The sequence below is a fragment of the Heloderma suspectum genome, chromosome 3 (genome assembly GCF_057233095.1).
Source record: "Heloderma suspectum isolate Gila_16-S chromosome 3, 16-S_ref, whole genome shotgun sequence".
Classification (NCBI taxonomy): Eukaryota; Metazoa; Chordata; class Lepidosauria; order Squamata; family Helodermatidae; genus Heloderma; species Heloderma suspectum.
This window is the reverse complement of record NC_139460.1, coordinates 202,197,090-202,213,954: the sequence shown is the minus strand read 5'-3', so window position 1 is coordinate 202,213,954 and position 16,865 is coordinate 202,197,090. Positions and strand designations below refer to the sequence as shown.

Genomic DNA, 16,865 nt, shown 5'->3' with positions numbered 1-16,865 from the left:
GCTCACAATCCCTTTGGTTACTGTATGATAAAACTACACAACTGGGCTACAGGAAATGGAAGCAGGGAGATGGATAACAAGGTCTACTGTGTCAATAAGCAATAGCCAGTACTAATGAACCAAATGTATGTAAGGGAGCTGTGGCAGGATGAAGGAGGCTGGCCAAAATGAAAGGCAGCTGGATGCCAATTAAGACAGCCAGCTACCTGAGTTACGCCATTTGCACCACTCCCTCTGCTTTGCTTCAAGTGGTCATCACCTTAAGTGGGTCACTTCCCAGTAAAGCTTCCGCTGTTTCCTGTCCTGTTGTCTCCTTTTCTCTTGCAAGAAGTTTGTTCACCTCACATAGGCCTTGTTCTCACAGTGGGACTTGAGCAGTTTCCCTGGGAAGCCAATGAGTTCCCTATGCACACTGCCTCCAGAGTCTGTAGAGCTAGCTGACAGTTGCAGCCAGAACAGTGTTCCTTCCACCCCTGTGCAGTCCTTGCATCCTCCTTCACAAAAGGGCCACTGTTCTGCTTTCCTTGCTTGGGATGCCAGGGGATTCAAATGCTTGCCTGCAGGTATAGGCGGCATCCCATCTAATCTGATGAGATGTAGCATTTGGTATACTTGTGGAGGCAATTTTGAAATCTCGGCAGAATGGCTGTACCTTGTGTGTGAGAGGAGGCATGGAACAGGTTAAGGGTTGTCATTATGGTACTTTTGCAGCCTCTGCTTGCTGTCTTTCATGCATGTGCAATGTGGTGTCATTATCAACAGCAATGGTGACTGGTGATGGCACTGGTGTTGCCAAGGACTCTGTGGGACTCATGTTGCTATTGCTTGCTCTCTTTTCACTATGATCTGACGTTTGTTCTAGAAGAACATAGGATACTGCATAGCTATGCTAGTCTGGATAGTGCTAGTGGTTAAGAATCTCTGTGGACGTGGGGGGGTTGGGGAGAGAGAAAGACTGCCTACAAGCAGCAGTCTCTCTGCTCCAATACACAGCACCCACTGGAAACCATTTCCTCTTGTTAGAGTGGGGAGACCGGACAATTAAGATGATGAATTATTAAACTATTAAAAGCAAGCTATGCAGTGTCTGGACATTTTTGACCCTCTTCAGAATTCCAAATATAATCCAACTTGTTGTGGGTTTTGTTGTCATTGTAGGATTTATATAGTTTTAGTGCATTTTTCTGGATTATTTAAAAATATTGCTAGTCGCCTTGAGCACTCTTTGGAGAGGAAAGGTAGGGTAAACATCCATAAATAAATAGCATTGTCACTACTATACAGAAAAAAGACAAGTTATATAAACCAATTAACATCACTTTCCCAGTGTCATATAAACAAAATAGCCCATGTAACCATCCAAGTGTCACAGAACTGAGGCATAGCCTCAGTGATGCCGGCATGAGCGTTCCCAAGTAAGGGTTTGTGGACTGCATCCATTTTTTTTAAAAAAAGATCATATGAGAAATTCCTTATTAAAAATAAGAGAATTAAAACATCATCAACACCATATATCTTCGGAAGCGTAGTGGGAATTTCTTCACTGATATCTTTACTATTCAGGTGTTCTTGGGTAATTGTCTGGTTGCTATTTTATCTTGAGAACAGAGAGAACCCATAACTGGCTTCACGGTGAACATATAGCTCTGGTTATTAACAAGTGTTAAGCTATATAAAATTATTTCCATTCATTACCTCCCCAATTTCAAATGGCTTTATAATAAAACTAGCAATACTTTAAGACAACAGCATCACTGTAAGATTTCTTCATATTACATTCTCAAGGGAAAATAAAATTGCTAGTTGTTACTTAGCAAGTGGCTTATCTCCTTAATTGATACATGAATAAATGTATTTCTGCTTTCAACTCCTAATGGTATAATATTCTACAATGAGTATGCACAAAGCACACCTAAGCAGGCATGGATGCAGTTTGGTAAATGTGGAATGGTTATGCCATATCTGAAATATCTTACCTAAGGCAACGGGTGTTTAGGGGCTGATTGCTCTTCAGTCCACTTAACAAGTATTCAATATCATCTGTGAACTCTTGATTCTCTCCAAATTCTACTACATCATTGAAGTGCTTCACATGTTGAACAACAGTGTATAACTGAAAGGCATGCATACAAAGCTTGTTATCAGTTTTATAGCTCACATTTATAAAAGACTAGTTTTTCCTGTAGCATCACAAATCAGTGGCTAGCTCAAATTGTCAAGTTATCCACTTTTAATAGAGAGGCTAACTCTACATTGACTCTATTTCTTCAGCTTTTTATTGATAATACTAAAAAAAGTATAGTGTATTTTGGAAAATAGGAAAGTTTTAGATATTCCACTTACTTCTTTGTCTTCTTTCCTACATTTCAAGGCAGTTACTATCTCTTGATAGGGTTGAGTGGGTAAAGTCACAGTTTTTATCACTTTGGGAGGTGGCGCAGGAGCTTTAAACACCCCATCATCTTTATTAACTGCCTCCTTTGAAGACAGCCTTACCTATTAATGAATGGGTAGATGTTTACATGAACATGAAGTAGGGAACAGAACATTATGTGCATTTGTTACATTCACATCTTGCCATTTTCAGATGCATAACCTCAACGGTTCAAAGATGCAAATTAGATGACTGAATGCATGTTAAGTGTGCAAAATCATTACGTTACGTTTTTCTTAGATGTAGCTTTTTTAAAGGGTCCCTAGTGAGCAGCTCCCAATTTAGTTTAAGAATCCAAGCCAATGGAAGCACATTTAAGTTTTAAAAACTAAACAGATGCACAAGAACAGAGAGATATTTTAAAATGTTTGCAGCTACTAGCTGCTCTCTCCTTTTATTTCCAAGAAGCCCATTTGTGCCAAGAAAGTCAAAGACCTTGTTTGGACATAACAGTAGTATTTGACAGCAATTTGTAGGTTAATTAATTAACCCACGAACTGCCACCGAACACTTCTATTACGTCCAGACAGGGTCATGGTAGCACGTAATTCAAAATACTCTTCCCCTAATAAGACCATTTTGTACTTTCATTCTTGGCTATATGATGGAAACATTTTCTGTTATTAGTTAAATTCTCACCTCTAGTTATTTGGGACTACTACTCTAACATATGTAGATTTTAGGGAATGTCCTTCAAGTGATATTTGTCCAATAAAATCTTGATGTAACACAGTGAGAGGCTGGATGAGCTTCAAGAAATTAGCATGCTTCACTTTCATACTTAACCTGCCACGCATTTTATGCACAAATAAATTCAAACAACTAACACACCATATGGCCATGCATTTACGATTGGGACGTGCATCTTTTAAGTTCACTGCATAGGTGTCCTGCCTAAGGAGTCTCCACTTCTCTACTCAACTTCTGCAGTGTCTCAGAATGATATTCACAGGTCCTTCTGTGTGGTGCTGGTTTTCCAAGTAGCAGCAATCACACACACACACACACACACACACACACACACACACTTTTTCATTTGCCCATCTAAAACTTGCAATGTACTGATTCGCCAGAGAACAAACCTTTTATGGCTTAAGTGGGTGAGAGGACCTACAGGAAATATTTTAAGAATCTATTAAAAAAGTAGATTAATGATTTTTGGTGAAGATTTTTGGTCATGTATGTGCTGTAAATAAGACTTAATATGTCTTTAGCAATAGAAAATTAAACACTAAGAGCAACATGTTTGGGACTGTATTGGTTTATAATACTGGGGTTCCTTTCAAACGTGACAGCTTCCCAACATAGACAATGATGTCAAAGACCAATGCCTTGGTCTGAAGGTACATGAAGCAGCCACTTTCCTGAAGCTAAGCAGCCCTGGGTCTGGTCAGTGCCTGGAAGGGAGACTGCCTGAGAATCCTATAAGAGCTGCCTTGAGTGCCATCATGGAAGAAAGACAGGATATAAATGTAATAAGTAAATAAAATAAAATAAAAATGTAGGAAGGAGCAAGCAAAGCCTGCTTGACCAACACATGCAAAGGCTGTCTACTTTGCTGTGTGCTCAAATACTAGGAAGCTACAGCCAATGTTTTTATCTTTATCCCCAACCTTGGTCTTATTTTCTGGTATACTTCATCTAATTCAATTCAGGCTAAAGCATACTTTTGTGGGATTTTCTGGGAATGACAGTGCTGAGGTAGTTCTGGCCTGCTACAGCTTTTCTCCCAGAATGGCTGGCTTGGATGTGAACCACTACAGGGCAGTAGCATGAACTGAGGCGAAACGCATGAGCCAAATGTGGCTGACTCTGTGACAAAGGATTCTTGTCAACGTTTCTGAATGTATTAGAACGGTGCTGCAAGTTTATGAAGCCACTGAAAAAGAGCTTGTTTAATTAATTAACCTTTAAAACTTTAGATAAAATCACATAACCAATCTAGAGGCTAAGGTGTATAAACATACAATCATGAATGCTTGGGTCCAGTTGCATAGTCAGGTACAAAGCAGTCAAAACCAACAGTCTAAGTGTAAGGAACATATGCCAATCGGCAATATTCTGTTTGCAATCCAAGGTAATCACACCTGAAACAACTTGAAATCGTATTACTATTCCTGGTTAAATTCAGGACAGTTATCCCACTTAAGGTATGACACTATTCTTTGTAACCTTAATATCTGGCAGTATCTGAAATACTGTTCCTAGTGCTTATTATTGTTATTTGTAGCCATTGCTCAGGCTACGTCTCATGATAAATATGAACTATCTTAAGGTCAGTGTTTAGACAAGGGGGGGAGGGGAGAGAGAGAGAGAGAGACCGACCCTACTCACAGGGACACTTGGATTTTTCAACACTTGTGATGCTGGAAGAGCCTCCGATTCTGGCTGATTCCAATGTCTAGCATTGTATACAGCTTTTGTTGGCGACTGCAAAACAGAACAGTTTAAAATTATTTGCAACATAACCAGTTCATTCTCTGTAAGTATACTGCTTTCAAAGCAACTGCTTTCTGCCCTCTATGACATTTATTTTACATGAGTTGTTTTCTCTTCCTCAAAACATTTCATGAGTTATCAGTTTTGACGTTATCTTCCAACATCATGTTTTACTCCTTTAAAGTCTTATATTCAAATGCAAAACATATAAGACAGAGTTGTTCCTGCATATATAAGAAATTAGAAGTGCAACATGATTTCTTTTACACAATATGTCTACCTATAGAAAGCTCAACAAAGGAAGGGGAACCTATCACAAGATGACCATGAAAGTATGTGGAAAATTAAGCTTTCAGGGTTCCATCCTACCTTCTGCAAGCAGACTTCCACTTGCAGAATAGAACTTTTCCTTCCTCTCAATCCTCACAATCTGCTCCAAAGGTTGCCCCAACCCTCCAGACTAGAATTGGGAAGTTGAGGGGGGCTGCAGAGGTAAGGGGTAATCCCCCCTCTGGTTTCCACTGACAGCAGTCTTTTGCTGGCAAAGCAACACTAGTTGGATTTTACCATGTGAAAATAAATATTTCCCTCAAATCCATAATGTTCGATTAAACAACAATTATTTGTTGCTACCATCAACCTCCTCCCTTTGCACATTCCAAAGGAGTCAGGGAGAGGTTTTAGGAGGGAGAGACAGGGTCTTCTCTTTTTTTTTGTGCTACAGTATCAAAATAAGAAAGAGCCTCTCCCACTGCTCCCAGTTCTTACTTTCACCAAACCATGGTTCAAGCGAGAGCTCCAGAGAGGTTATTTGGTGAGCAGCATGCTTATCACTAATCAATCTTTATCTTGTTATATGAAAAGGTTGCTACTAGCAAGACGCTGCAGACTTGTGCCGTGAACTAGTGTAACACACACATACACACTTTTAAAAACAATAGCTAGACCTATAGGAAAGGCTTAAATAAAGTGAAGCAGCCTTGTCACATATGCACATTGAGGCAAAACAGTGTGCATTTTCCTTATTACTTCTCCAATTAAAAAGTGATATAATCCATACTTTAGGATATATTAATCTCGAGAAAGAATAGGGGGTTTGAATCCAGAGGTTAGGAAGATTCTTGGCAGTATCCAATGCTGACCCTCCACTCATTATGCTGAGCCAGCAGGACCTACTGCCAGCACAGCAGGAAGCTAGCACTTCCTAGGGCAACCCCGGAAACAAGTCAAAACACTCATTTCCAGAATGGGACAGGGCAGTGAAGCTCCCTTCTGTAAGCTTCATTGACCTGTCCCATTTCAGAAACGAGCTTTTTGGTTCACCTCTGGTTGCTTTAGGAAGCAGTAGCTTCCTGTTGCACTAGCAGTGGGTCCTGCTAGCATACAGCCAGTGCTGGATATGGCCCTTGTCTTCCATTAAACATGCACAGTCCAGTATGCTTGTTACTGTCTCCCCAATGGAGAGGGGGGGGTTGTGTAAAAGCTCAAGATTTTTACTGGGTTGAGGTTTCTCCCTGGGAATTAATGAGTACAGTTTAAGTATTTAGAATACATAGGAAAGTTACTTGAAATGCAGCTGTTTATGTACAAAATGTCTCCTGGATACATGAACATGTATCGAAACAGACACTCAGACAACCATTAAATAGTTAACACCATTAAAAGTTTCTTACACAATAGCCAGTCCTGTCAAATGAGGCCACTCAGGATTTCCTACATGTTTATATTTCAGGATTGCCAACACTGCAGAGTGTGACCTGGTTCAAATGACATAGCAGCCCACTGTGGGTTAATTTACCCTTGAGGAGCTGCGGCGCTTGCATACAAGCCCTCTGTATTGGTTCTACAATGGGCCAGTTCACTTGACATGACAGCCCCTCATGTATTAATTTACCCTCAAAGAGCTGCAGCATGTGCCAGCCACCATGATGAATATGCAACCTCCAATTGGGGGTTGCAAGTTCATCATGGCAGCCAACATGTACTACAGCTCCTCAAGGGTAAAGTAACCCACAATGGGCTGCCATGTTGTCCAAACCAGGTCACTGTCTGCAGTACTTGAGCCTATCATAATAACCAAGATGGGAAAGGAGGCAACAAAGCTCACTGAAAGAGCATATGCTTTGTGTGCAGGAGGTTCCAGGTTCATCTCTACTTAAGAAGATCTCATGTGGCAGGGCTGGAAAAGAGCTGCTGCTAGTCAAATAGATAATGCTGGACTAAACAGATGAACAGAAACTCAGAATAAGGCAGCTTCATATGCTGTTTCCAAGAAAGCCGCATACAAGCCACACAGGGCTAGTAGATTAAACTGAACCCCCTATACCCATATTAAATTACAATGCAAGGGGTTTCATACAAAAAGGGATAGCTCAGCAAATAGAATGAACTCAAAATATTACTCTAAAGTTCGTTTAACATGTGTGTGATCTAAACTACAACAGCACACATCTATTATAAAATGCTGCCTACAAATATTTTAAATTATTATTATTATTATTATGGTGCACCTGGCTTTTTCCGAGAGAAAATAGAGACAAAATCGGCCGATTCAGGAGGAACGCACATGGGAAATATTCCATGAGAACAAGAAATGTGCATTTTGCATGCAGTAAAGAATCTGAAGAGTAACAGCATGGTGCTAGCAAGGATGAAGTCCTCAATGGGGATTTCACCCTATTATCACGTCTCCTACACACATTCCTTTATGGAGACATATGTTATGGTAGAAGAGACACTGCTAGACCCTACAACCGCCTCTTAACAAACGCACTGTTCAAATCATGGCAGACTACTTTCAATGTTACTACTTACCCTCTTTGGTCCACTAAATATCTTTCGTGTGTTCTCCTTAGATTTATCACCTTGTGGATTTGTGGATTTCTTATTGCTTTCAGGAACACTGGATGAATCTTCTGGAAACTCCAGCAGCTCTACAAGGACAAGGATAAGATGTGATAATTTTTCAAGTCTGCTCCAAGAGGGAGGTTTTCAGTATGGAAGGTGAAAAATTTAAACATACACTGAGAACTGGGTACTGTCTGCTGAGAACAAAATAACAGTAGTTTGAGATGGGAGTGCCACTTGCTTGTTTAGCACAAAAAAGTACCTATTTTATCTGTTGGAGAATGTACAGCCAGGTCCTTTTGACATAAAATCACAGCAGGTTCAGGCTATTCTACATTTTAAAAAGGGAACAGGGGGGCCCAGATGACAACGCCAATTGAATATGTAAAGTTTCCCCAAAAGGATTAAGAAAAACCATGTCTTTTTGAATAGTAGTTTTGTAAAAAGGCAGCCACTGAAAAATAATGCATAGACAACAGCAAAAGAGAAAAGCTACTAAATCATTCTTTTCCTCCAGAAAACTGGGAAGTTTCTTTTGAAGTAAGTGTGCATTAAGTGGGGCTGTGGAAGTCTACTATAAATATTCCTACTGTGAAAGGAACAACAGTTTCAAATGCACATTCTAGTTAAACCAAGTAGCATATAAGACAGAAAATGTCATTTTAGCTGATTAAAGAGACTGTATGGCTGGATATCAAATATGAAATTTTGTTTTTAAAATGGAATCCATACAGATAACAACAGCTGCTCCTTTAACCAATTTGTCCCTTTTATCCCATTTGCTAACAGTACAAGGTATTACTGGGCCATTGCTAATGCATTCGTCTATTTCAAGAAGCCTATACCTGGCTTTAGATATAGAATCAACCTTTAAAAAAAGCACTGTTAATAACTACAAAGGCCAGTAGAATATTCCTACCTTATACTTCATCAAAGTTAATGTTCTCTACAATGAAGACAATGACCTGGTTTGCACGGCAGCCCATCAAGGATTAATTTACCCTGAAGGAGCTGCGGCACATGTTGGCTGCCATTACAAATATGCAACCCGCAACCAGGGTTGTCGAGGGTTGTCATGTTGTGCGAACCCACCATATCATCATATAGAAACAAGTTCCATCATATAGAAACATATATTTTTGGTTGGGCTTACTAGCCAGATTTTGATTTGAGGGTTGGACTCCATGGTCTTATAGGCCCCTTCCAACCCTACTGTTCTATTATTCTTGATTCTATAATTTGTCATCACCACTGATTTCTCCAAGCACTTTGCACTGCCAGAGAAGTCAGGAGGGGGAAGGGGTCTCATATTGCACTGGGTTTATCACTTCTGCCTATTCTAAAGGTCAGGCAGTGCATTTTAGGAAGTTCCACCCCCTTCTCCCAACTATGTAGAGGGAAGGAGCTTCATTGGTGCTGAGCAAGGGCCCTTTCCCTGGAAAGTGGGTCTGTGATGAGCAGTATAAGAATGCAAATAAGCCATCTGAATTAACTTTAAAAGACATATGTTCACATGCCTACAACAACTTGTTCATAAAATAATCAGACTGGTACAGAAGCAAGATGGGATCATCTTATAAAAACTGTAATTAAATTGCAACAACAGGAAGAAAACCAACACATCATGGTCTTAATTCTGTGATGTACAGAAATTAAGCACTCTCATTTCAGGTGTTAAAGATGGTACACCAAAAATAATTACAATGGCGGCACTACAGAAGTGCTCTCTGAGCTTCATCTGTGATGTCCCATTCAAACAGAGAAGTCATGATTTGATGCTGCAGTCATGAACATGCGTGTAACTCAGGCTCTTAGGTGTTGAGAGCTATTTTGATGTGTACTCCATTTATCTTTAACCTCTCTTAAGTATCACAGTTTTTTCTTACACAATTTTAAAGCAACACTTTCACACTGAATGAGAGCAGATTCTTACAAACCAGTATTTTGCCACAATAATACCCATTTTGCTGTGCTTACTACACATAATCTGTCTCTGAATTCCATTATTCCTTTTCAACACACCCACCTTCCTAAGAATTAGTAGATGCAGGAATCATACATTTGCTTAAAATTTAAATCTGAAGATAGCCTTATCAGTGAAGGATCAAATGTTTAGCACAGAATATTTGACCACCCAACTTGAGGAGTCAATTAAACTGCACAGCAAACTAACTCCAATACTTACTAACTTGAACGTTACACACCAAATTTGAAATCCTCTATTTTCACTACTGGAAGAATTATAGTTTCTTCCAAGGATACACAGCAGTTTCACAGCTTTATGATCTAATTTTATAGGGCATTTCACATGCTCCACAAAGGTGCCTGGAATACTTTCGCCTCACATCTGGGTGATTAACCACCTCCATTAGGAAAAAATGGAGAACACCAAGGTGTTCATAGGGATCAGCTTTCCAGAAAGATGAGCGTGCAAACGAGTGAAAGTTTTACAACTGTAAGCTCTTTAGGCATTCAAAGAAGCAGTTCACATACATTCTCCTTGATTACTTAATCCACATACCAAAGAGTGAACATCTGATAACAGGGGCAAAGATAAACTGAATGAAAGCTCAATTTTCACTGGAGGAATCCAACTAATTCTATATGGCATCGAACCACAAAGCAAGCAGTCTTTAATACAACAGGTTGCTGCAATGCTTATTATGGCACACTAACAAGGATATAAGAATTACCTGCTTGAAACAAGATCCATTCTAGTCTTTTTTTTAGGGTAATTTGGAGAACCAAGTAACAGAGGATTTCCTTCTGAAATGTCTACAGAGAACTGAGATTCATCTTTATAATAGTCAGCTCTTAATCTCTGCCACTTATTCTCTGTAATACTCTCCTTCTCTGTGATGAATTCATGTTTATTTAGGCTAAATCATCCATCTCTACAATGATTAACCTGTTTATCCTGTCTGACTGGCTGTTCCAGCATTTAATGCATTCTACTTCAATAGACTAGCCTTCCTTCTGCTGCTGACAGAGGTTTAGCTTTTGGGGACTGCTTCATTCAATGAATGAAATTATGACAACCACTTTCATTTATTTGACATTGCCACACTTAACGAACAAATAATTGGAGCTCTTCATCAACTTATCATGAATGCTGAAGCTGGAATCAAAGATATAAAAGCACTCTATCACCATTTTGAATTATTTAATACCCCAATAAAATGCCAAGCTACTTCACTTATACAGAATATCTAGATAACAATGGCGTGAGGCAGAAAGTTTTCCAAAACTGAATTTTTTCCTGTGCTTTATTTTTCAATGGAAATGTTCCATTTCATAAGTTCATTGGTAAAAATGAATATATGCCAATTGCAAATACAGCATTATGCAAGCTTGGCAGTTTCAAAAATGTAATTAAAGATTTTCAGATGATTACCCCTAGCATGTGTGTGAGAATGAGAGAATACATATATGTCACTGAAATCCATATATGTCTCAGAGTGAAATGGAACTAATAAGTAGTGACAGCGAAACTGGAAGTTTTTCTTAAAATTGAAACAATGTACATTACATTGTACAATGTACTATTACATTTAAATTTTCAAGTATTCTAATAAAAATGTCTACATAATATAACATCTAAATCATATTAAGTATGCTTTAATTTCCTCCCCTCAAATGTTTCAGGTCAAATCCTTGTGGCATATTGGGACAAAACATGGGGTATTTTTAAAAACTTTTGTTATTTACTAAATACAAGTAAAATAAACATGCTAAATTAGATCTCTCTAGATCAGCATAAAAATTTCTAATGCAAACACGAAAATTTCCCCATGCAAATGATACTATGCACATTTTCCAATTCAATTTTTTTTCAAAAATCCACATCACTGGTAGTTAAATAAGATTATCCCTACATTATCAGGATTTGGAGGGATGTTTCAGAAACTAACCCCAGCTTGCTATTACCTAAACCACTTTAACAGTTGCAAGGAATCCAAGGATGTTTTAAGTTTATTGCACTCTTTTTCTAAGTGCTTAAATATTTCTAATTTGATATACCAGGGGTAGGCAACCTGGTGCCCTTCACACGTTTTGGGACTACAATTCTCAGAACCCCTTACCACTCGCCATGATCACTGGGGCTGATGGGAGTTGTAGTCCAAAATAACTGGCCCCAAATTGCCTAGGCTCCAAGTTGTCTAGTCCTTTTACATATTTTGCTTACTCAAAATAAGTGCTATTTTACGCCCTCAACATTAAAATATATGTAAGCAAAGAAAACAGGCTCTAGTCATTCAGATATTCATTTCTTCATATTTACCACTGAACACCTAAAAATCAGTATCTTGGTGTGTGTGTTTTCAGAAAGGCAGAAGCAGTCACTAAGTTTGAGGATTTCTTCTTTGATTTCCAAAACAGCCTAACACACAGGACAAAGATGGTCCTAACATTTTTATGAGACTTCACTGGTTTACTAACCAGTATGTGAAATCAGAATGAGATCCAGGTCAGTAACCACACATTAAGCCACAGCTTCCTGGTCTGAACATACTAGGGAATTGTACGGGGCTGCTATGGATCCAAGCACCTGGTTGAAATATTTGTAAAATAATGTTTTGGCAAACCTGACCCACTTCATACTTCATGTACCCCTCAACAATTATGGGGTCAACTGTCCTGTGGAATCCTCCTCTCCTACTTTTTGAATGTCTTTAAAATTTACATTCAACTTATTAAACTATTGCGAGTCCAATTAACCCCGATTAATTTGAAAAAGTGAAACTACCAAATACCCAAGTTAAAGTCCATTCCTCAGAAATTTCTCAAAATAGGGTAGTAGACCAAGTAACTTGGCATTTGGCCAGTATCATTTTACCTGTTATACCATCATAAGCACTAAAATACTTTTTTTTCTGCATTGTAAACAGATTTCTATACATTCCTGTGTATTCTGTTGACCACCCCAAAAGTAAATTTAACCCTATGGCATTAATTCTGCTCCAAGTTGATTTTGGCTCAACACAAGAGTTAACACTCATTACGCAAATCTGCAACACTGATCTCTTATTTGTAATGTTCTTTGGGGGGGGAAATCCCATTAGGTTATTGGGGTGGATTGGCATGATTTCCCATGAGCTTAGTATATCATCTGAGTATTTTAGGTTTCTGTTTTCCTTTTTCTTCTATTTTCTTCCCCAAGGCTTCCTGATAGCCCAAATGAGGACTGCTTAATTGGTGTGCTTTTGTTTTTAAAAAAAGGTAACATTGTGGGGCCAATGGACCCCAATACTTGTTGTGTGTTTTTTTTAAATTAAACTGGAATCATTAACTTTAAAGGGGTCTGTTGGACTGCACTAGCAAACTGATACTTTAAAATAAATGGTGTAGGAGGGTTAAACAAATCATGATAGAAAAATTGAAGGTGGCACACAAGGGGGGTGATTGAGTCTGATGCTCAGTCTCACTTTAATAAATCAAGGATTATTAAGCTAAATTCATGACATCTGAACCATACTATTAACTACCAAATCACATCTGTTGAACTGTGAAACAAGGGCAACAAATTACCCTTACCTGGATTAGTGCTCGACTGGCTATCCTGTGAATAGTTCTCATTTCCATCAGAACTGGACTGAAGTGAGGAAGAGGATGGTGCTGTTCTGCTTCTTTTTTTATTAACTTTCCTTTCGAACTGTCGCTCTTCATCATCATCCTCACTTTCACTTAGGTCATCAAAACCAAAATATTTTATTTTATAGTTTGAGCTTCCAGAGGTTCTAGATCCACCTTCACCACCCCCTCCTTCATCGTTGTCATCAAACCCAAAGAATTCCAATTTGACATCTTTTTTGGATTTGGTATTGCTAGGTCGAAATCTAGTTGTAGTCTTGGTTGTTGCAATGTCAGCTTTCTTTCTTAAACGCCCTGCTTCTCCCAAATCAGTAGGTGCAGCTGTGGCAAATTCATCTATACGATCCATGGTATCTTGTATAGTAACATTACAAACTGATAAGCAAGACGGATGGAGAACAGTGTAGTCTCTAGTCCTTCCAACTGTGCCTCTAAAACTGGTCCCACTACTTAAAGCAACTTTTCTTACTGGGTTCAGACCATCAGTATTTGAATCACTGTTTGCTTTGGCTAGAGGTTGAAGAGTGCCATCCAGTAGCTTATCAAAATTTGTCACTCCCTGCGATTTTGTTTTGTTAGATCTACAGTATGTCCGACAGTTACTTGGCCTGAGAACAGTTTGCATCAGTTCTTCGCTAATGGCTTCCTTTGGACTTCCCATTTCTTCTTTGACTAGATCTTCATCCTTGCTTTTTATTTCTGAAAGTGGTTCCTCATCAAAACCTAACATATATTCTCCTCTTCGGCTATCCTCATTCTCATCTTCCCATTCATATAAACCAGTTACTAATGATCCTTTAGTATGTGACATTTCTGATGGAGAGTCTCTCTTCCCAATATGTGAGTCCCAAGAATCATGACATTCCTTGATTTCAATGTTGTACCCAGAGATTTCTGCTATTTGAGTATTAATTGTATTATTGTCTTCAGCATTCTTGTAGATGAAGTGACTGTTCTCATTGTCCTCACTAAAATTCTGTACTGCATCTACAAAACAAACACCAACAAAGAAATCAATATAACTGATATTGTAAACTGAAATTGGCAGTTTAACAGCATTTTTCATCTATAAATTGTAATGAAATACAGAAGCGCTCAACATATACCTATTTCTCAGTTTTGGCACAATAATAAGATATTTATTTGATATTATAGCCTAACTGCAATATTGCGCTCTTTCCTTTTGTGAAGGCAATCATCAGGCCAAGGAACTAAACATGTCTCTGCCCAACTGGCAGTCACTCCACAGCTGCAGTTTTCTTGTACTCCAAAACAGAACAAGTATTCATATAATAAGCCTAGCGCTTGTTGACCAAGTTGCTACTGTTAACTCCACCCACTTTTATTATACTTCAATCCAGATTGTCTGGTAATTCCACATGCCTCAATATGAGCTGAGCCTGGAATGCTATGGAGCAGCCTCAGCCATAATTTTGCATAAGACTACTCCTACCCCCTGCCCCCCTAACTCTCATTGGGTATAGTTTTTGTAACCTTGGGCCAAGCCATGATAACTTTAACATGATCCCAAACAAACCTAGGTCAACCCCCATATAAAGCAACGTTAGAAAGGCAGATCAAGTTTTATTACATTTAAGCAAAACGTTCCAAAACAATTTACGAAAAGATGCTTCCAATGTAAGCCATCTTTTCATAATAGTTACAATTATTTACACCTGGTTTGCATGTAACAACAACCCAGAGTACAGGTTGCTGCCTTACCTAGTTCACCCATAATTTGCCAAAGAACTGTGCAAAGTGCATGTTCTTTTTCCAATTCCTGGGTTCTTTTATTCCCTCCTCCTTTACCTACTTCCTCTCTGTATCCCAAATGCCTTTGTGGCACTGTAGTACCAACAAGTAGAGCAGCCAAGATTTTATACAACTCTTCCCCAACCGCCTCTGTAGCCTGGCGAAACAACCCATGGTTCTGGGTTCACAAATAATGACAGCCTATAGTTAAAACAACCCAGAATTCACAACCTAACAACAAACCATGGGTTCTCTTTCTGGGTTGTTCATGGTTAGCAGCCCAATGGTCCTGGTTCACACGTAACAACCCATACTCAGGGTTGTCATTACTTGTGAACCAGGTCACAGTGGTTTAGTTAAGACTCAACATTCCTGATCCTCCAAAACATACTGCCACTCAGGTTGTGCAATGACTTCCCTAGAGACAGCCACTTGGCACATACTCTTTTCTATGAAAAGAAAAATCTATTTTCTTCCCATACACTTTCAGTGGGAAAGAGTTTGGATTTTTTCCTTAATATCGTTACCTTTTTTGGACTGTTTTAGCTAGGTTTCACTTTAATTTGTTTTATATTTTATTGCTGAATTGTATTTCTTAAAAACTGATGCTGGCTGCCTTGAAGACTGTCAAAAGGTGGGATAGAAAGTTTTAGGATTTTTATTGAACGGGTTGTATCCAGACTAAGTTATACTTAGAGTAGTAGACCCACTTAAATCAATGGAACAAATGATAACCAGCAAAAATCCAAATGATCTCATTGGGTCTACTCTAAGCATGACTAAGTCTGGATCCAACCTAATGTCTCCTTTTAGAGCTTATGGTGTAACAGATTCCCCCCTCCCGCAACTTCATTTATAAGCATTTTGCACATAGCATTATTACTATTATTACTATTATTATTTTATTACGCTTCTGTACTGCCCAATAGCCAAAGCTCTCTGGGCAGTTTACAAAGATTAAAAACATTAAAAATACAGTATACAGAGATAAAAAGCCATAAAAACACATGAACAGACAATATACACAAGAGAACATATATCTAAAACAACTTCAAACAAGCACTCTCAAGCAAACAACCATAACCATAAGACAATCCAGGGTCAATTAAAACTTATCATACACTGCCAAACACCTGGGAGAAGAGGAAGGTCTTAACCTGGCACCAAAAAGATAACAAAGTTGGCACCAGGCGGGCCTCATCAAGGAGATCATTCCATAACTGGGGGGGGGGGCCACCATGAGAATGGGGGGGCATTATACACTTAAGTACCACAGTAGGGACCCAGATTCTCCTGTGCATAATATTTCACATTTATACAGCACATGAGAGATCAAAAAGATGTTTCGCAAACATTACCTTGTAGAGAGCTCATTTAAAATGCTTCCTTTTGTGTGAGAATTACAACACTGGTGTAGCATCCCTGTTAACAGTGGTGTAAAATCACATTCCATCATGTAGTTTTAATGGCAATCATCAAGATCCACATTAAGCATTAGCTTCCTAGCACAACAAAGTTTAGGTTCTAGCAAATGAGAATTTAACAGAGGTAATGGAGAGCTAGTCTGTGTTCAGGTAAAAGTACATTATTCTTTTTTTAAAAAAAAGGATACATTTATGGAACCTAGAAAGGGCTGGGTTGCATTTTTTGTCCCCTAAACACATTTCAAAGATTCACTGAAAAAAACATGATGGCTGCCATGTAAACAAGATTTAAGTAAAGATTAGTAAATAAGATAGAAGAATCTATTGAAATACAGCAGTCAAGCTTCTTTCAAATGATTAAATGAAGCACTGACTCA

General features: G+C 38.7%; 1 protein-coding gene across 10 annotated transcripts in view; it reads right to left on the bottom strand.

The window, feature by feature from the left end:
• WAPL (WAPL cohesin release factor) overlaps positions 1-16,865 on the bottom strand; it is a 57,191-nt gene that overhangs the window by 23,829 nt on the left and 16,497 nt on the right. For all 10 annotated transcript variants that reach the window (XR_014789341.1, XR_014789340.1, XR_014789344.1 and 7 more), the window contains 5 exons: positions 13,256-14,299; positions 7,688-7,806; positions 4,769-4,864; positions 2,344-2,496; positions 1,977-2,113 (listed from right to left, as the gene is read on the bottom strand). Coding sequence is in view for 4 of the 10 variants with exons in the window: in XM_084845332.1 (XP_084701458.1) it covers positions 1,977-2,113; positions 2,344-2,496; positions 4,769-4,864; positions 7,688-7,806; positions 13,256-14,299 (1,549 nt within the window). In the remaining 6 variants the exon portion in view is untranslated. The remainder of the gene's footprint in view (positions 1-1,976; positions 2,114-2,343; positions 2,497-4,768; positions 4,865-7,687; positions 7,807-13,255; positions 14,300-16,865) is intronic.